The sequence below is a fragment of the Callionymus lyra genome, chromosome 4, assembly GCF_982586985.1.
Source record: "Callionymus lyra chromosome 4, fCalLyr1.hap1.1, whole genome shotgun sequence".
Taxonomy (NCBI): Eukaryota; Metazoa; Chordata; class Actinopteri; order Syngnathiformes; family Callionymidae; genus Callionymus; species Callionymus lyra.
The window spans coordinates 18,231,868-18,252,584 of record NC_141821.1 but is presented as its reverse complement, the minus strand read 5'-3'; the positions used below and the strand labels follow the sequence as shown (position 1 = coordinate 18,252,584).

The 20,717-nt window shown below is 40.0% G+C and overlaps 3 protein-coding genes across 4 annotated transcripts; all 3 read right to left on the bottom strand.

The window, feature by feature from the left end:
* Positions 1–123: 123 nt before the first annotated feature.
* LOC148081970 (sperm-associated antigen 6-like) lies at positions 124–6,035 on the bottom strand. 2 transcript variants are annotated; one of them, XM_087789037.1, is made up of 11 exons: positions 5,932–6,035; positions 5,773–5,868; positions 4,000–4,166; positions 3,044–3,227; positions 2,773–2,978; positions 1,804–1,977; positions 1,575–1,727; positions 830–1,021; positions 648–764; positions 436–581; positions 124–339 (listed from the first exon to the last, which is right to left on the bottom strand). In XM_087789037.1, the coding sequence occupies exons 1-11, from the start codon at positions 5,954–5,956 to the stop codon at positions 276–278; spliced, it is 1,524 nt and encodes a 507-aa protein (XP_087645163.1). In that variant the 5' UTR covers positions 5,957–6,035; the 3' UTR covers positions 124–275. The 2 variants fall into 2 exon arrangements, with proteins under 2 accessions (XP_087645163.1, XP_087645164.1); XM_087789038.1 differs by lacking the exons at positions 5,773–5,868; positions 5,932–6,035 and adding an exon at positions 4,249–4,310.
* A 1,224-nt stretch (positions 6,036–7,259) lies between these two features.
* Positions 7,260–12,783, bottom strand: bmi1a (BMI1 proto-oncogene, polycomb ring finger a). Its single transcript, XM_087789035.1, has 10 exons — positions 12,309–12,783; positions 10,156–10,290; positions 9,984–10,080; positions 9,850–9,905; positions 9,450–9,497; positions 9,266–9,374; positions 9,123–9,162; positions 8,927–9,025; positions 8,756–8,836; positions 7,260–8,283 (listed from the first exon to the last, which is right to left on the bottom strand). The coding sequence occupies exons 2-10, from the start codon at positions 10,265–10,267 to the stop codon at positions 7,933–7,935; spliced, it is 993 nt and encodes a 330-aa protein (XP_087645161.1). The 5' UTR covers positions 10,268–10,290; positions 12,309–12,783; the 3' UTR covers positions 7,260–7,932.
* A 547-nt stretch (positions 12,784–13,330) lies between these two features.
* On the bottom strand, positions 13,331–16,503 carry commd3 (COMM domain containing 3). Its single transcript, XM_087788097.1, has 8 exons — positions 16,326–16,503; positions 15,682–15,793; positions 14,322–14,385; positions 14,202–14,236; positions 14,027–14,087; positions 13,916–13,972; positions 13,784–13,837; positions 13,331–13,475 (listed from the first exon to the last, which is right to left on the bottom strand). Exons 1-8 carry the CDS (start codon positions 16,453–16,455, stop codon positions 13,416–13,418), a joined length of 573 nt encoding a protein of 190 aa, XP_087644223.1. The 5' UTR covers positions 16,456–16,503; the 3' UTR covers positions 13,331–13,415.
* Positions 16,504–20,717: the final 4,214 nt, after the last annotated feature.

Here is a 20,717-nt window from a genome sequence, read left to right as displayed (position 1 = left end):
AAACAAGCACAGGCATAGTGGATTAAGTGCACTGACTGGTAATGGCCACGAGGTGGCACTGGGACCCAAAGTCGCTGCTTCAACTTTCGACGTGAAAAACACCAGAACAGACCAGAACAATAATGACTTTCAGTTCCCTTTATTTTGAACATGGGGTCTGTAGAAAAATATTGAGGACACAATGATTAAATACACAGAAGTACAGCAGTGGACTGGTAAATAGAAACTCATTACTGCACAAACACATGACCAGACTAACCACTTGTTTTGATGAGTCAGGACGGCTGGAAGTTCTCTAACCTCTCCAACAAAGCCTCCGAGTAGCCAGGTGAGTAATACCTGTTGAATCATGAAACAATTGATCTTAATCACAGGTGCTTTGTGACTACACTAAAAGTGCATCATCGCCAACAACAACAACAACGTCCAGGTCACCTGACTATCTCTTCAGGGAAGCATCCGTTGATGGAGTTGATGTGCTCCTGCAGTGCAGATCCAGGCTCCGCTTCGATCTCCTGGACTTTCTTCAACCCGCCGCTGGTCACGAACAGACGTCGAGCCTTGCTGTCACGTGGCAGCACCTTGGCGTGGAGAGACTTCATGGTCACAGACGGTCCAGTGTGTAGAAGCTCCATGTTGAGACTCACCTTGCTGAACTGACACACCACGTGCTTGAGGATGTTGCTGGGGGCTTCGTAGAGGAGGGGCTCCAGAGCTGGCAGGTAGGTGCACTTGTGCAGGATACTCTTGAGGGACTTCTTACTCTGAAAGGCTCGTGTTACAACACCAGGATCCAATCATCGGGTCAGATGGGGTTTTTTTTGGGCACCTTGGTCTGCAGGTCTTCTGAGGCGTTGCTGTCTATGTAGAGGTTCAGCAGTCGGGGAAGTAGGTTGGCACTGGCCACAGCCTTGGCGTGTTCAGGGGTGTGGTGTCCAATCTGACCAATGGCCCAAACTGTGGCTGCTTTGATGTGGTGCTCGGTCTCCTCGGCCAGACACACGGCGAGCTGCGGCACCCCCTGCAGGTCAGGATGACGGTATGAATGTAAAGGCTTCAACAAACACACTTTCATGAAGCCTCCTTAACACATGCCACTTAAAGCTCAAGATAGATATGTGTCTGAAGAAATCTTAAGGCCTCGCATACTACCAGTGTCTGGGAGGTTACTTTTAAGCGGTATCTTTGTTATAGTTACTAGTTACTTCCTTTAAAAAGAGTTACTTTCGAGGTAACTAGTTACTAGGGACTTTTTTGTAAGAGGGGGAGAAAGTTGCACGAAAGGTTAGATTCTGTGAGAAGATCTTTCAGAAAAGGTAAGAATAATAAATTAAATTAAAAAAAAAACTCTATAATAAGGATGGTGTGTGTACAGATTCCAATGGAATAGCGCATAATAATTGAAACATTAAAGAGTGTGTATAAAGAAATGATAAATGGCAATAATAAATTATGATGACACCTTAACATGAAGTCACAAGCCTGTTTATATTGCAGTAATGATAAACCGGTTATGGTTTTTAACAACGTAATTACACATAACACCAAACACTGCTTACTACACACACACACACCTTAGAGTAGATGACGGCCATGGCGAGGCTCTCTGTGTGAGCAGCAACATATCCCAACATCATGATCCCCGGCAGACGCAGAGAACCCCGACAGTCGCCCAGGTGGTCGATGACTGCAGCCAGCCCTCCGATGTTCACGATCACCTGAGACAACTGGAAGCCATCCACCAGCATTAATCCGTGTCTTCACTTTGAAGGGTGTTTGTACCAGGGTCCTACGAGCCCCTACCTCAGGTGTGTGTTTGACCAGGTCTCTCATCAGACTGGTGACGTTCTTCCTCACGTAGTCGTCTTGATCCCTCAGACCGCTCAGTGCTGCCGGGAAAACCTCGGCCTCGATCACCATCTCGGCCAGACTCGCCGAGTGTTTGCTGATCTGACTGAGGGCCGAGAAAACCTGCCTCTGTAGAAAAGTTTATGAGCATTTATTACTCCATATATCATCCAAACACTAATGCTTTCCAACCATGACCATGAGTCATGTACAGCTTTTTTTTTTACTTCATATCCCCTTAGATTCATTTGGTTATAACTAGGGCAAAATACCTGGAGAAACTATACATATTACAATACAATATTTCTTGATACTGTAGTAATAAGGATATATTTGTAGTATTGTCGAAAATTTGACTCTGGTGTTGCTGAATTTACAGACCACATGACTCTTGACAAAGTCAAAACTACTTTCATTTGTTTTGAAACCACTTTAAACTGTTGCTGCTGGAGTCCACTGTATCCTCTCGTCCTCAGTCATTGTCGGGATCTCACAGGATTTCATCGTGGACATAATGACAGCTGCCCTCTAGCAGCCAGAAGTGTAATTGCGACAACAAATATGAACAAACACTCTGAATAGTTGCATGTTAATTGTAAGTAAAAAGAACAAATGATTTTATTTCATGATAGCACTTAATTGAAATATAAACCAAATATGATACAAATTAAATATAATTTATAAAAAGAAAAAATATAATGCATGTAATGTGATATAATTATAATGTTTAAATATACACACACACACACACACATATACATATATATACTGTATATATATATATTATATATGAATACAGTGCTGTACAGGCAAAAAAAAACATGCAGTATTTATGTATATCAATGTTTTCTCTCTCCTAAATATGACTACTCAAAGTATTATTGTGTTATTTGAATTGAAATATTCAAGCAGACACAAACTCACCTTTAATTTCGCATCTGGTTTAAAAACCATCTGAGCCAGGACCGCGACGGCACCATTGTCCACCACCGCCTGGGCCAGCTCCGGAGAGTGTTTGCAGATGTCGCTCAGGGTGGAGGCTGCGATGCGTTTGAGCGAGATCTCTGGATCCTGCAGACACAGCAGCAGCAGAGGGAGGGCACCTGCGTCCACCACCGCCTGAGACAACGCTGTGGGGGCGAGAAGGAAGTCGTCACGTGTCCTTGTTGACCGTCAACACTCGCGTTCTCCTAACCTTCGCTGTGTTTTGCGATGCAGCTCAGAGCCCAGACAGCCGCCTCCTTCACCTCATTATCAAACTCCTCCAGGCAGAGAACCAGAGCAAGAAGCCCTCCATTATCCACCACAGCCTGGGCAAACTCTGGGGAATGTTTGGAAACTGTTCGGAGCAGGAACGCTGCAGATCTTTTGTAGTATCTCTGCACACACAGAACACGCCAGGAAATCATCACCGTTGTGGATCATAGACACAAATGATGCATAAGTAAAAAGTACACTAATCTCCTTTTAATGTATATTTAAGGTTTATATTTGTATCTTTTTTCACCCAACTTATTCTTAAATAAAACCATTTGTAACCAAGATAACCGAACGCTTCTTAGCAGGGAAACAACAAATACAATCCTTGTTAATCTTTTTATTTAATCCGTGGTGTTGTACATTTGTACTTTAGTTTACTGAAGAGATATAAATGCTCCAGGAAGTATTACAATGTTTCTTCAGAGATTAAGTAAATCAAATAAACATTGATATCTTTGGAAAAAACAAGAATTTAAAGAAAATGGCGATTAATTACCAAATTATTTGTACATTATAATTTAGTATATTGTCTTTTTTTTACCCACTTTTAACCTTAATCACAATTTAAAAATAATTCAAAATAATTTTGAAACGGTTTAGAACACGACAAATATATGTATACACTTGTCTTTTAGGAATAAGCAGTCAATATTTTTAAATATTTTTTAAGGTGAAAGGAAAATCTTTTTTATTTTTCTAAATCGACTATTTGACTATGTATTTATAACTACAATTATTCAGAAATGTTTAGTCGTTTTCTCTTTTTTTTAAATGGTTTTAAAGAGTCTGACACACTGGGAAGGGGCCCTCAAAGGGTCCTGCAGGGGGGGGGTGGACCACATGCCGCTCAAACAAAGACCTAGTCAGCTACTCAGAGATGCAGATACTGACATTATGTGAGACCAGAGAGTTTATCAGCTGCGGCAGAATGTCTCCTTTCACCACAGCCTCTGCCAGGTCAGTGCTGTGGTCCGCCAGCCTGCCCAGAGCCATGGCTGCAGTCTGTTGGATCCCAGGAACCGCGTCCAAGAGCAGGGGCCTCAGCAGCGACACCACACCTGCGGGTTGACGTGACCCCTCAATTAGTCACGTGACGCCTGTGACGCTGACACATGTTCTCGTTACAGATCGACGGATAACCTGAGACTTGAAGGTGATGGGGACTGAAGAAGAACTCGGTGTTGTCCTCACTCACAGGTCCAGTACACACGCACGCGCTCAAATCATCGTTTTCATAAACCGTCACGTGACCACATGTCAAGCGCGAAGCCAACCAATCAATGTCCGCTTTCGTCAAACCACACTTTCGACACTGATGTTAGTTTGTCATATTTGAATACATGAAAATGTTATTAGCAACAACAACACTCTACTAGATATGATTTACCGTTTCTTGTAGTCCTCGCGCTGATGGTGTTGATTTAAAACATTAAATATTTAACTATGTGCTACGTCATCGTAAATGTATTACATATTTATCACGCAAAACCAACTTGAAGTAAATTATCCTAACACTGGCCTCAATAGTACAAATGACACGACGTACTTACGCAGATTGTTTTAAAAAATTTTAAACTTACCTTCTCGCCATTCGCGATGGAGTGACAAATATGATTGACACCCGGGCGGTCTAATAGGAAAACCAGTAGTGGGCGGGGCTTAGGTGAATGACGTGTACGGTCGTTTAAATCTTAATGAGAATTTCTAATCTCGACAGGATGATGAACAAGCTTTAAAAGTGGTGTCGGCGTCATGTGTAGATTAGTCGCAGCAAACGAAGAATGCCAGCTGAGCCACAGATCAAAGATAAGTTCAACCAATAAAGCAGATGTAGAGCCAAAGACTGGTTCACACGCGAGACAGTTGAATAAAGTTAACTATTGTTTAGATCAGGGAAGAAGGCGCTGGAATTGTGACAAACACGTCCTTTATCTATGATTTTATCATTGAATAATTAAACCTTATGAAACACAAAGTGATAGAAAAACGATTCTATTTCGTTCTTTTTTCTGTACTGACACCACAAAAAAATCACATGTTGTGTGTACAACACAATAGACGATGTGATTCTGAGTGTGTAACGTTACAAATAATGCTTGTGTCAATAACTCAGCTCAAGACTGTTGCAAGTTTTAACTTCATTAAAAGGGGATACAATTCTAATGATTAAAAAAAGCAGCAATAACACAAAGGTAAGCTACTTGTTAAACTTGTAAAAAGAAAGGTTTTCATTTGTGTCAACGAAAGACATTTCTGGCCATTTTGGCTTCAAACTATTGAATTTCCAATCGTGTCATGGTTTATTAAATAGTAATTATTATTGAAATAGGAAACACGAACAGACTTTAACAAAGGTTGCAAATACGTGCTGAAGTTAGTAAGAGTGGAGCTAAATTCTACCTTGCTTGCGTAGTGGAAAAACTTACTGAAGTTTTTTTCTCCCTGATATATGTGTTTAAGTGTAAGGGTTAGTGAGACATTAAAATGTCATTATTTACATGATGTCACGTGACTCACTCTTTTTCTACTTCTGCTGAGTCAAAAGGTTTGTGTCGCTCTGCTAGAAGATCAACTTTCAACATCCATCCCATCGTCATCTAGATACTTGCGTGAGACACAACATATCATGCACGAGCGTCGTGTCCGTGCACGGTTCTTTCTCACCTGCACTTTTAAGTGTGTCAACGTTCTGCGCTCGTGACGCCAGGTCTGCGATCGTCTGCACGAACTGCATCCGGGATTTTTGATACTGCTCGAACACTGCAACACACACGCGTGTTAAACAGCTCGTCTCAAAAAAACAAAAAAAAAATGGATTCATACCTTGAACGATCTGTTTCTGACTCATTTTGCTGTCAATGACAAGATCGAAAGCAACTTTGATGGCAGGATCCAGCGAAGTCTTTTGTTGCAGCTCGGGAGTGTTTTCTTCAGGCGTTGCCGTGACAACCGAGAGACGGAAGAGTCTGACCTCCCCAAAGATCGTCTACAGCGGTGAGGAGTCACTCTGACGCGCGACCGTGCTCGCTCGCGGAAATGTGTTGCGCGTGAGAGCTCCACGGTTTGTTCTTGGATAAACAAGCTAAATCAAATAAATGCGACAAAAGTAGAACATTTGAAATGTTGAGAAACTCCAGGTGCGATCAGATTTAAATAAATTATTTTAAAAATATATATGTATTTTTTCCATTAATAGAAGAAAGTCTAAATAAAGGTCGGTCTTTTTGTTATGAGCGTTTATGAAAACCACACAACAATCTGGAAATAAATACCATAGTTTAGCGCTTTAATAGAAAAATATGTTTTTTGTTTATTTAATTTTTTTATTTTCTTTCGTTTGTTTGTTGAGGTAAGCGCGTGTTTTATATTTACTCGTTTTTAATTATCCGTGGACCATATTACCGAATATCCACAGAGTCGTAAATATGTTTCCCAAGTTATGCGGGGTTTTTTTTATTTATTAAATTTATTTATTTACTTTACACCACGCGCACGGCATGCGCAAGTCTATTTATTATGCTTTTCTCATTTTCTTCTCATTTCTTTACACAAATCTTATTTTATCTCGTAATGTCGTAAACATCCGCAAAACTAAAAAAAACGTTTATTTTTTTAATTTTGGTCTTAAGATTTTCATACAACTTTCTGAGGTGAAGAAAAATCGGTAATATATGAAATTAAATGCTCGTTTTTTATTATTATTTTACATTGCGCCTTAAATAATCGCATCAGATGGTGTTCGCTGAGATTACAATGAAATAATATTAAAAGAAACATTTGAACGACGGCGTTTAAATATTTAAACTGACAAACCATGCGTGCGTTGTTTTTATACTTTATGTAAACGATGACAGTTGATGTAAGTTGTTTTTTGACAAAGCGAGCGCGCGATAATGGTCTACTAACCTACATTTTCGTTTGAAGGAAATCCTTCACTATTTTACCATATGTGACATATGACATATACGGTAAACTTAAACGCGGTGTATTTTTCGCTGCGCCCACTGCCTGAATATGTTTTATTCTAAACGAATCTTTGATCAAATAAAGCCCGCCATCTTGTAGACAACAGCTGGTTTCCCCGGATTAAAAGTAAGTTAAACGTCCTCAGTTCATCTGCCTGAGCTTAAAAAAATGACAGAAATATCGCATAAATGTAAAAAGTTTTATTTAGGCGTTTTATACTGTGCAACAGTGACAATACAAGTCGTCCATACAGAGAGATACAAACACCGGAAACAGAAATAAACGCCAGAGTACGAAATGTTTTGCGTCACAGTTTGTAAATCAGAATAAGAAAAAAACCGCTGATTAAATATTTGTTTGCATACGCAGCTTAAAATGTCTTCGTGTAGAAAGTTTTCCAGAATTTTCCCAGTTCGTCATTTATTTCACACAAGCATCAAATGTACATGACTTTTATTTTCGTTGGAAAATAAAAACAAAAACCCATTAAATGAGTCGTGTTGCACACACACGCACAATCTTCTCCCTAAAAGAAATTAAAAATGGCGTCACGAGCATGCAGACGATGGTCAGAAGTTCCAATTACACGAAGCAACAAACACGTTTAGATCCAACGGAAACGGTAAAAGAATATATCACTGACTTGTTCAGTCACTTCTGTAGATAAAGATGAAGCTTTAAAAACTGCCACCCTTCTCTCCCACTAGCATCGACCTTCACAATAAAAGTCGATTCCTGATTAACTTTATTTTGAAATGTTGACTTTCACTAAATGTACATAATGACAGAGTATTCAGAACAAGAGACTATACAAATGGGGCTACGTTGGCATGGAAACGATTACAGTCGCGCAAAGTGTCATCCGGACGTGGTGGACGAGCCGTTCAGGGAAACCTTCCGTGGTTTTCCCACAATCCCGTTGTTGTTGTTGTTGAACTGCGTGAACGCTCTGTTTGGAGCGGACGGGATCGCGGGGGTTCCGTTGACGTTTTTCGGGCCGTGGGAGAGCTGTGGGTGCGGGGACGGAGCCGGGGTCCCCGGGCTGGGGAGCGACGAGGAGGTCGAGGGGGCCCCCGCCGGACTGCCGGCTTTGTCGCTGGCGGAGTCGCTCTCCGGACCGGACCTGCTGGAACCTTCCTGTGTAGTGTTGCAGACCTTCATCTTCTTGCAGGTCGGCCGGACGCGGTACTTGAGAGGAAGTGGGCCGTTCTGTGGAGGGAAGTAGTGGATTACTCTCTAAATCTGATTTTTATTTGATTTAACAACTTGCAAAAAAACTATTTAATATACAAAAAAGCACATTATTTAACTATTAATTTCCATTTATTGACAAAAAAATAAATTAAGTGTTTTACTTCCACAATATTTCTATCTTTTAAATTGTTTTTCTTATAACAAAATTTATTTCAAGTAAAATCAACACACAACAAATTATTTCAAGACATTATCAAGGCATAGATATTCAGTCAATTCCGATTAATAATTGATTTCCACATGGAATATGTTTTATTACTTTAATAATTATAAGTGATTTCAATATTAATACATTACAAAACAGATTTCCAAAAATTGTAATTTTCCACACGTTAACCCAGAAAAAAAAAAGAAAAAAAAGAACCCCAGAAAGAAATGTTAAAATAATGAGTTCGATGAAAACACACAATAGCAGTTGCGTTCTTACCCGTCTCCAAGTGTAGATGTAAGCTATGTCCATTAACGTGTAGTAATCCTTCAGAGGTTCGTCTTCATACATGACCTCCACCTTTTACAACAGAAGGTTTATCCATTAAGATTTGTTTAATAGACTGAAAACATTTGTAGGGGGGAAAAAAAAGCGGTCAAACCAACAGACCTGGTAGGTGTTTGGAATGTCCATTTTGCTGCGGAGGAACTTCCTCAGATGCATTACTGTCATTGCTGCTGGACACTGAAGGTACCTTCTGTTGGCAACCTGCAGATCACATTCATGTTGGTGGTTGTATTGATCAGCAGGATCAGATTTCATACATTAAATAAAGCACACATGAGGCGAGATCTGAACTGTATACCTGATCTTTAGTGGGTTTGTCGTCCGTTATACATCCCAGTCTGTGGACACAAACGACATGAAAATGTTTCCGTCATCAGACTTTTATCCTATTTCCCCGCTCCCGAGTCCTTATCAAAACCCTCTGAATGAAACCCGTCCCACCTGCTCTGGTCGAAGAACTCAATGGACAGACTGATGATCTCATCATCCGTAATTATTCTCTTGTCCTCGTCTGCCACTTCACCTCGGTCTTCATTGGAGCCGTTCACAGCTACAGAATCAGACGATGGTGGGGGTTTGTTACTTTTACATGTGCAACGAGTACATTTTAACAAAGACAATTTACCATCGACAGGATGTTCAGCATAGAAGTCTCTCCGTCTTTTCATTTCATCTGCGGAGAAACAGAACAAAGCTCTCGTTTACCCACCATTTTTTTTTTCTTTACAAATATGCAATATTTTCCATAAACATGGTCCGATAGAAAACATGTTAACATAATTATCATGTTAACATACGAGGAGGTCTATTATAGACATGTTTGTATACCTGAGTGTTACTCATAGTTGTATGTAGTAGTTGATCACATGCTACAGTATTTCAGAATAAACACTTATCGCAGTTTTACTTAAATTAAATACTTGTTTCAATATATAAAAAGTCAAACATAATTTTTTTTACTTCCTTCAAATCTGATGTGTGAAGATTTATGACACATTTAAAAATAAAAAACTTCAAATACTTACTTTTAAAAAGACCTGGGACCAGCTTGTACACGATGTCCTGTAGAGTTTTGTCAGATCTAAAAACAAGCAACCATGAGTGAAGCTGTTGAAAGACGTGATCCAATAAAAAAAATGAAAATAAAAACAACTCTCACCGTATGTTGAGGAGGGGTTTAGTTTTGTGGACCTGGACGTCGCAGATCGGGCAGTACTTGCTGGTCTCCAGGTAGCGCACGATACACATTTTGCAAACTGCAAGAGAGAACAACGGTTTAGAAACGCTGCGGGTTCACGGGCGAGAACTTCTTCTTCTTCTTCTCTGCTCACAGGAGTGCAGACATTCGATGATGGTGGTGGCGTCGATGAAATATCCGCCACACAAGACGCACATCAGGTGCGGGTTGAGCTCCGTGATCTTGATCCTGGTGGTGCGGTGCATGATGGGAGGCGAAAAAAAAGGTCCTGGCAGGGAGGAGAGGAAAGGAAAGGGCGTCAAAAGTGAGGCTTTTTTTTTTTTTTTTTTACTGCGCCATTTGGATGGAACACGTGTGTTTGTTTGACCACGTTTAAAGCAACATCATCGTTTATGCTAATGCGAACTTTGATGGACGGCACCACGTGACACATGAGCGACGGTCAATACAACATCACAGAAATCATGAGAGAATATTTAAAAAATAAAAATGAACCGTTGAGGCTGTTTGACTGTGAGACACGAGAATTGTTTTATCCTTTGTAGATTTTTTTTTTAATTCATATTTGTTGTGTAAATAGTGTCTCGCTGACCCTTCGCGCGCTCGCCAGGTGAGACACGCCAGGTACGACGTGGATGCCAAGGCGTTTCTATGGCAACCACTGTTTAAAAAAAAAAAAAAACCCGCACCTCTGGCGGTCGGAACCAGAACCGAGCACGGGTGCGAGAGTCCCACCGAAAAGCCGCCGAGTCGTCGGCGGTGCAGAGCGGGAGCAGGGAGGCGGTGCAGGCGGAGGAGCTGCACCGACAACACGGCTGCCATTTTGAGAAGAGAAAATAGTCCCTCGGTTACAACCGCGCGCGTTGTTCCTCCCCAACAGCGCGAGTCAACAGTCTGTGAGGGGTTTGTTTACAAGAGGAGCTCGGGGTCTTTACGAGAGAACCCGAGTGTGTGTGTGTGTGTGTGTGTGTGTGTGTGTGTGTGTGTGTGTGTGTGTGTGTGTCGAGCTCGGGGAGAATCTGGCTTTTTTGCTGCGGGTTTTGGTGTGTTTTCCTGGCGCGGCTGCAACATGGCAGCGTCTGTGACTCGTTGTTTGGTTTAAAAACACTAAATTCATCATGAAAGTGTAAAGTATCCAAATGTTGTGACAGAACCACTGACGACCTACAATAAAACAACATGGATTTATCAACTCCAACTAACCCGCTGTGTCTTCTTTAATATAGTAAAGGGATCTGGAAACGTCAGTAAAAAAGGCTCTCCTGAAAACAACGATCTTCTGAAAATACACCTGAAAATACACCTGTCCAGCTCATCTATACAGGTGAGTCCAGATCAACTCTCTCGGTCTCCACTAACTCTAACCACACATACATACATCTCAGATCAGTGACTCTTTCACTGTGTTTTCAATTAAATAGTTCAACATCTTCCAAAATAAATCTCAACATGAACTGAAGAGCAAAGTAACAAATAAGATGCATTTTAGTGTCGCAAACACATGTCACTCATTTGAAGCAGATTTGATCCATATCTTCAAAAACACCAACAATGAAAACATGGTTCAGCAGTGACTGGACGCAGCAAAAACAAACTGTATATAGCGCTTGTTTAAAAATCACACAACTTAACGACATGGTTAATAAATGCCATGAATTCCTAAAAATGTGAAGTTAAGTGTGAGGTGATAATGTTGGTTAAAACTATGAGTATATTTGAGGGGTTTTTTTAAATAAAACGACGCGTCCTTGTGTCGGTGGCACGACTGGTGAATCCTCCCCGATTTAAGTTAAAATCTAGGAATGTGGACGTGTTAGAAAAAAACCAAGGACACCAGTGGATCCGGGACACGATAAGCTTTTGGAATCTATAAAAGTGAGAGATTTGGTGAAAGTAAACCCCGGGAAAGACGGTTCGTAACACCGGCTGCTGGCTGCGAGGACCTCAGATCTTCTCCTCCGCGCCTCGATCCTTCTCTTCACATAAATCAAAACCATCCAAAACAAACACCGAGAAGGTTCGGATTATAACCACAGCACACCTAAGAGGTTCTGGTCCCGTGTGTGGAGTTTTTCTCCAAGGAACCGCGGTGGATTATGAACCGCGAACGTTTGTTTGCGGGGAAACAAGTGCGGGTTGAGCGCAGACACGCCGGAGCTCCACGTCGGTGCTGTGTGTCCGCAGCAGCAGCAGCCGCTCGCAGAAACACATCCACCGCTGGATCACAACACGTCCTACACGACCACCGCCATCACGGTCGGAGAGCCAACAGCGAGGAGGACTAACCTTGGAGGCTCGGCGAGGAATCGCGGGGGGTTTTGTAGCGACGGCCAGACAATGAAAGTTGCGAGAGGCGTTCAGCAGCAAATGAATAGGAGGCGAGCCGCCATCTTGGAGCTGCAGACGCTGTCAGTGGCGGAGGGTTCGCTGCGCGGACCGCTGCCGGGAATCTGCACCAGCCTCCTTCTTCTCCTTCTCCTCCTTCTTCTCCTTCTCCTTCTTCTTCTACGCTCCTTCACCCGCTCGCGACGCGTGTTTACTTGCACGCGGCTCCGCGTTCTTTCCCGTCCAGATCCACACTTCGGTACCGTAACTTTGCCTCCAAAAATATCCGCGGTAACAAGGCAGCAGTGTGTGTGTGTGTGAGAGAGTCTATGTGTGTGTGTGTGTGTGTGTGTGTGTGTGCTCCGTGGAAACTGACACCGTCCCCAAAATGGCTAGTAGTTCGACCGCCCCGCTCCAGTCACGTGGTCTGCTCGCTTAAGGGCGCATTGGAATTACGGTCGGCGTATGATTTATTCAATACACGAGCTAATATTCAGGAGAAGATGGACGTGAAGTTAGTCGTAGAGACGGAGGTTTGGATTTAAACGACAATGTTCGCTCTCGAGCACCATTTTAGTTACATTACTATTACAAATAATATATATTTTTTAAAAAAACGGGCTCTGGAGAAATAGTTATTAACTGTAGTGTTAATAGTGGACCGTGTTTGTGTTTTTAACAACTGACTGTACATTGTTTAGAGAAGCGACACTTATTTCTTACGCAAAACACACATAAGTTCCTGCTGAATACTTTTTATTCCAGGTACACGTAATCGACAGGATCAAATTGAAAACTTCTCAAGTATAGTTCACTGAATGTTACTCAAAAGTCGTTTAAGTAAGAAAAAACACCAGCGTTTAGAAACGTCTTATAGTCACTCGTTTAATTTTTAAACATTATAAAAAAGTTAATGTATCGTTTGAATGCGCTGATAAATACCACATATAACAGCATTGCGTTAAATGAGGACAAGAAAACTGTTTGCGACATTTATTTATTTATTTATTTTTATTGAAAAACATGAGTCAAATCATCAGATCTTGTATAGAAAACACACAGGTTTGGTCACATCTGACTCGCTTTCTCCGCGCTCTTCGCTGCGTCCTTCAGCTTCCCCACCAGATCCTGAGGGAAGAATTCTTCTTAAATAAAAGAAGCTTCTTACGAAACTTCGGGTCAAAGTTAAACATTGACAAGTTTACATTTTATTTTATTTTATTAGCCGTTTAATTCAGGGGCGCATTGTGGGGTCATAAATATAGGTCAACAATAGCATCGAATCTCCGGTTTTAATTAATGTTTTTTTTAAGTCAGCGTCGTCCAATCGTGATGAATTTATCCATAAATTTTTTTAAAAACATCGCACGTGCGTCCGCTGTTGCTGGAAGCCAAGATGACGTCATTATATGGCGCACATTCTGAATGAGAATCACCTGTAACTGTTCCATGGAGCAGGTGAAGTTCACGTCTTCATTCGCTCCTTTATTCTATGAAAAAACAAAACCCACGTTTAAAAACACACGCATGCGCAGAACAGGGTTCTTTTTAATAAGATCCAGTCCAACCTCCGTGTTTAATGAGATCAAATAGAAAGGCTCGTTGACTTTGTCCACCTGTGCGTTCTGTGGAGAGAAGGAGGTTAGAAAGTGTTGGTCATGAGTCAGCAGGTGAAGTACCTTCATGTGGTACTGAAGTCTCCATGACACGTCGTTGATCTGAGTGGGTCGAGTCCCGATACTGTGGAGGACATGAAGGACTGACATCACTTCTTCAGACAGTTATAAATAAACAGCAGCACAGTCGTTTTAAAAATACATTATTTAAAGGTTATAAACTGACATATTTTCTTACCTCGCTAGAAGACCTTCAAGGTCCAATTTATGTTTCTGTAAAGCAAAACAAATGTTACGAGGAAACTTCAATCTTTGCAGCAAAAAAAATAGAGGATATTTTTTAACCACTAGTCCTCACCTGGTATGCACTTAGAAATATTTCTATTCTCTCTGAACTAAATCCAACTTCTTCCAGATGGGAACTGTGGGAGGGAAACACATTAAGGTTAGGTTAGGTAGAACTTTATTGATTTTATTATTTATTTTCAGTTAGCTTGACTTTTTTTTTTAAATATACAGCAAAACATAAATTCCAGCAAGAAACTGTATTTAACCAGAAAATAGTTAAGGAAGTAATTTTATAGTTTTAAATATAGTTTCAATTTTGGTTGAGCCAGTTTTATAACGACATCACTTAGATTCCCACCTTCAGTCTGTAGTAAAAGTGTCAACTATGGAGTCAGTTTTTGATTGTTGTGTCAAGACATTAGTTCAGTATTTGAAGTGAACAGTATTACACGCTTCAGTCAGTGAACAACTGTCATTTATCTCAAAATTTACAAACATCTTGGAACTTGTGCCCCAAAGATATACACAACACATTTCTATCCATCTATCTATATCTAAATATGCCAAATAAACGTATTATTTGAACCACAACTTGGTCAATTATATTAAATAATTGTGTTTAAAACAGATCAACCTAAAAGGTATAATTTTAAGCATTTACTTAAAAGTCCAAATCATTGTTCTAATTGTTTCATACAAGCTTTCTATACCAATTTCCCTTCTTACACCATCATTCACTTGTTATGAGTTTTTTTTTTCACATGGCATCACATTTGTACATTATTTTTTTGGGGAAACTAAATAAATAAAAAATCACAGAGGAATAAGTAAGTAAGTAAGTAATATTTATTTGTATAGTGCTTTTCCAGACCAGGGTCACAAAGCGCTTAAACAATCAAAACAATACTCAATAAAGTATATACTTTAAAGGGCAAGATAAAACTGATAACACAACAGGAGTTCCAGAAAATCAAGGAAAAGCCTGAACAAATAAAAACGTCTTAAGATGTTTCTTAAAGGAGTCAGTAGATCCATCAAGCTAAGGATAAGGGTGAAGTGATCTATATGTGAACACAAGCTTCAAATTATCTAATTTTATCAAGATCCATGATTGTCTTTGAGTGACAGTTGTTCAAGTCACTGTATCGTTAAAAGTATTGCTCTTTTTTTTTTGGATTGAGACTCATACTACAATTTGTAGTTTTCATGAATGGATCGATTGTTTTGCTCACACATTAAAATGTGCTGTAAGAGTGAATGTGAAATCGAGAGACAATGAGCAGCTTATATATGGTCCTGGTGACTCAACATATACACCATCAAAAACATCTTATATGATCATTTAATTTGAAGAAATGTAAAGCAATAGTTTAACCTAAAGAGGGGACCCCCTCTCTTCAGGATAGAGTCCCTGAGCCTGTGGTTCTTACCTGACGGATGCCCGGTCACAGTCGTGTCTGACCGCCTCCAGGATGAAGCTGGTGGCAGCGGCGTGGCTCTGCTTCAGCACCAGCTGGTCCACCTTCTTCAACTGCGGCTGATCTGCACCGGGAACAGAAGATCAGAATCCAGATCCATACTTGACGCAGATTGACGTTGGAAATGGAAATCGATGCAGATTTGCATGTGAATGCGGCTCAGCTGCAGCGACCTGAACCCCTTTGTTTGTGCGTGTGGTGGACGAGGATCGAGGCTCGAATGTTCTTCATAATAGTGGAATAAACATCACACGATCTTAATGGTTTATTAGTGGAAGTGATACGCGTGCACGCGGGTGGACGGAGGGAGATAGAAATAGTGCGTTTAAGGCTTTTTTAGTGGATTTGATGCTTGTTTACATGACAAAAGAAGAAGCGGCTGTTGCTGCGTCTGTGGCCGAGAATAGATGCTCGCGAGGCGGCGTCGCTGAGGACCAGAGACCCGGTGGAAGCGACCGATCGAAATATGTTATATGTCGGTATTTAAAAACCCGTAAAAGGGGGTTCGGTGCTTCAGAACCGAAGCAGCTTCTGTTTGTGTTCTGTCTGAAACCGGAAGCGAGGCAGCAGACAAAAGGCGTCTCGAGGAGACTCACCGAGCACGGCGGCGTCTCCCCGCAGGCTCCGGAACGACGCGTCCACCAGCGCCGGGAAGCTGCTGTGGTCCACGATCGCAGGGTCGCCGAGAGAGCGGAGTCCCTTCTGGACCGACTCGGACAACTCCATTTTGTCGAGCACGTGACCGTGATCAGCTGATGCCGAGCACCGGGGAGGGAGGAGCGGGAGGAAGCCGAGCTGGAGGCGCAGAGAGCGGGCGAAGAGAGAGGAGCTGCTGGCGGAGGCTCGGCAGCTGGTTCCTGCTCAGCAGTGGAGCTCATATCACCCCTGAACACGGGTCACCATCTTAGGTTAGAGGCGCTCTGTGGATGCCTGGCGTGGTGCTTTAAAAAGCGACTGAATACGCGGAAACGTCTCTTTATTTTGTTCAAAGTTCACAACTGACCTGAACGGAAATGATTCAATAAACACAAACTTTCTACCTCGTTTGAACTTGGAGGAACTTTATGTTCAATAAAAAAAAAAAAGGTTAATATTATATATTGTGTTCCTTTATAAAGCCACTGATCAAACGATTAAGTGCTGGAACTTTGACTTTAACCACATTGTTTAAATCAATATTTGAGTTATTGAAATAACTGTAATATTTGTTTGTTTCAGTCAATTTGACAAAGAATAAAGAGCAGGTTCATGACGATCAACGATGGTGTGAAAATAATCTAACATTAAAGTGTTCAATACATTCGATAACAGTCAGATATCCTGAGTTAAGACATGTGTTACCGGTGTTTCTGTGACTCAACTCAGGCGCTCGTGACGTCTTTTCTCGTGTTTGCGGGACTTTCCTCCGTCATGTGACGAGTGACTGCGTCGAAACACACAAGTTAACTTATACATGAATTATTTCATTAGACTTTAAACTCTTTTCACACACGTGTTACTTCACTGTTCCACAAATATGTTGGATTATTGGGGCCTCTGTGTCTTCATCTCCCTATCGTTGACCTCTGACTCCATACGTGGGCCAAAGTCCACATCCACGGGACCTGTGAACGTCGTGACGTGTTTCTCCTTTTTTTTTCTCTAACTTTTAGTCGTAGATTCTGTTCACAAGTAAACATCGAGACGATTAAATCTGCATTTGACACGTAACACAACAAACACGTGAAAAATGGGAATTTATTCAGAAAAATGTTTCATTCTTTGAAGTGTTTGACAGAGAACACTGACATCACTTTGTAGAAAAGGAAGGATTTAAAAACGACTCCTCAGACGAAATATCTTCCCTGTTTAAATAGTATTGAAAGATTTCAAACACATCAGGCAACATTTTGCATCAGAATCACTTCCCTGTAAACGCTCAATAATCGATATAGATATTGAACCATCGTATCACTTGTAAGAGTCATCATATGGTTTGATGAAAACGTGGTGAAAAAATAAGATTGAAGGTTTGAAGGCTTTTCAATTAACTCATCTAGTCTAGTTTGTTGTATAAAATCTCCACTTCTTTTTCACTGCCTCAGAGTGGAATTTTTAAAGTCTAAAATCCAAAACTTTTACGTCATTGGTTGAAGTTTTAATATTTTATTTCGACATATTGGACTTTTTACATCACTTAACAAATAATAATTTAAAAAAATGTAATCTCTTGATTTTATTCAACACGTGAATTCGAAAAGTCCCCTTTTATGTACATTAAATTAGTTCATTTAATAAAAAGTAATGCGACTTGTATTTCCAAGTGAAGACTCATTTCAACATTAATATCGGATTATTTGTAAAAAATAATATTAAAAAAAAATATTAATAAATAAAACGATCTCTCTAAATATTTCATGTAAAGTTTTTTAATTTCTCACTGAAAATACTTATACTATACTAATAACATGAAACAAGTATATGTAAAAAAAATATTTATTTTTTTTCGTTTACCTTTTTTAAATAAAGATTTTTATTGCCTATTGAATATTTGAATAAATCAATTGCAGTATGTTGTTTGATCTGTAATGTTTTTTCAACTCAATATTAGGCACTTATTTCTACAAAAACGAAATGTTTTTCCTTCCATTTTTTTTTTTCATTTTAAAAGTATGACAAATAAAAAAAAGAGAGAGAAGAGATAGAGGGAGATGGGCAGAAAGAGAGAAAGACAAATAAAGGGAGATTGTGATATTATCTGAAGGTCTTGTTCCCGAGTGAGGGGACAGGGGCTGAATTAAATGCTTATTGTACCGTACAATGAAATATGGGTCATGAGCCAAGAAGATATTTTGGTTTGAGACTCTGGAAAGTCAGAGCGAAGACTGTCCTGGTTTACAATCATAACTACTTCCCTGCAGGAAAAAGACTTTAATAAGAAAAGAAGCCTCTTGGTACCTGTTTGGATGTCAAGGGAAGGACAGTCGTTATGATGTGGTTAGTGTAGAGAAAAAAAGGTTTTTTTTTCCCTTTTTTTTTTTACACTGTAGCACAATGACATTTACATTTTTGATATTTGTGTCTTTTTCTCCTGGTCTTGTTTGTGGAGCCAGAGGGTTCAGTGCTGCTCGCTTTGGAGTTGGAAGTTTCTGCAGCGGCTTTAGAAACATTGTTCGTTTTTGTTTTCCTGATATGAAACCTTTGGGTTAAAATGTGAATTTTAAGCTCAATTTACGATTTTATACATGAAATATATTTTCTAATTAACTAAAGTCATTTTAAAGTCATGGAACTGCACAAGACAATCTTTATGATATCTTTAAATCCACTAAAAAAAGGTGACTCACAGATAACTTGACTTTGAAAGGGTTTTTTTACCAAGACTTTAAAAATATATATCTTTAATAGTTTCTTACTTTTCATGAAAAGATAAGAAGAAAGTGGTTTAATAGTAACACGTTCAGTTCCATCTTCAGGCAACTTCTCCAAGTCATTACTATGGAGCTCTGCTGGGTTTCTTCCCAGACCAAACATGTAGGTGAATTTAAAATTCTAAAATGTCCATTAGTGTCAATGTTCGCATCCCCTGTCTTGAGCCTGTAGCAGGGACCAGACCACCTTTATTGAAGGTCAAGCTTCAGGAAATCAGTGAATAAATGGAGGCAGAAGAAGATGCATTTTTCAAAACTTTCTATAGATCTCATTGCAAATAAGAATATTTTTTTAATTGATAATTTCATATATATATATATTTACATCTGAAATGACTTAGAATATTCTCTCATCTGTTATCATTGTTTGATGAGGTTCATGTCATAGTATTGTTCATAATTATTAGATTCATGATTAAGGCTCATTGGGTGTTTTTTTGTTTTTTTAAACAAAGCTGAAGAACATGTTGTTCAGTTTATGAATTGAAAAACAAAACTGCCCAAAAAACATATACAACATCAAAATCACTTAATATTTATAGCCCTTTGGATGTTATTTGTGTTCCATTACCCATTAGAATAAATTAATAATTAGAGTAATTCATAAAAATAAGTAAATTATAGAAGTAATTGGGGGTCCAGGCTGTTTAATTAGTTAAATAATAATCTGGGTTAACTACTACATTCAATGATGATCATAATTCAACATTTTTTAATCAAATGTAATTTATTTTCCTTATGTTGATAAAATCACCTATCGTTTACTTCATTTATTTCCAATTTCTGTTTTGTATCCTTTTAATGATGTACTGTTGCTTACATTTGAATTAAATACGTTGCAGTCTGAAAATTGTAATATAATGATTTGCATAATTATATTACACATTAATATACATGCATAATGTATTTAATCACGATTCATTGTGCCTGAATGTTAATAGTTGGGAAGAAGAAAAGTAAACTTGAGACGAAGACTTCTGAGTCTAAACAGGTTCTCTCGCCTGACTTTTGTTCAAACTATTGATCAACCGCGGATCCTTTGTCACGACGTCTGATGAATATTGAGATGGAAAAACAGATGTTCGGTGCCTGACCTCTGGCGGAGGAGGTGGAGACATCTCTGGCAGCAGGTGGAGGAGTGTTCAGACTGAAGGGGTCCTGAGGAGGAGGAGGGTTCTGTCTGCAGCCTCGGCTCTTCAGCCGGGACCAGGAGGATGTGCCTAATAGGAAACACCAGCGGCAGCAGCAGGGGAAAGACCGTCTCCCGCCGTCAGTCAACATCAAGAAGACCCCAGAGGAAGCTTGACGGACAGAGTTAATGATGTGGAGAGATAGATGGACGAGCTCCAGAAAGACCTTTGTGGAATAAGATGATTCATTAGATCTTTCATGTGTCGGACCCGCCACCGCGCTCTGCTGTCATCGGGATTCATTTGAGCCCCTTTTGCACGAGAAACACCCCAACTCTGCCTCCCACAAAGGCTGCTTCTGTTTACATGATACAAGATACCATTTCACAAGTTCTGAACAATCTGCAATAGGTTGAAGGCATTTGGTTAGTTTTGTTTTTGGGTTGAA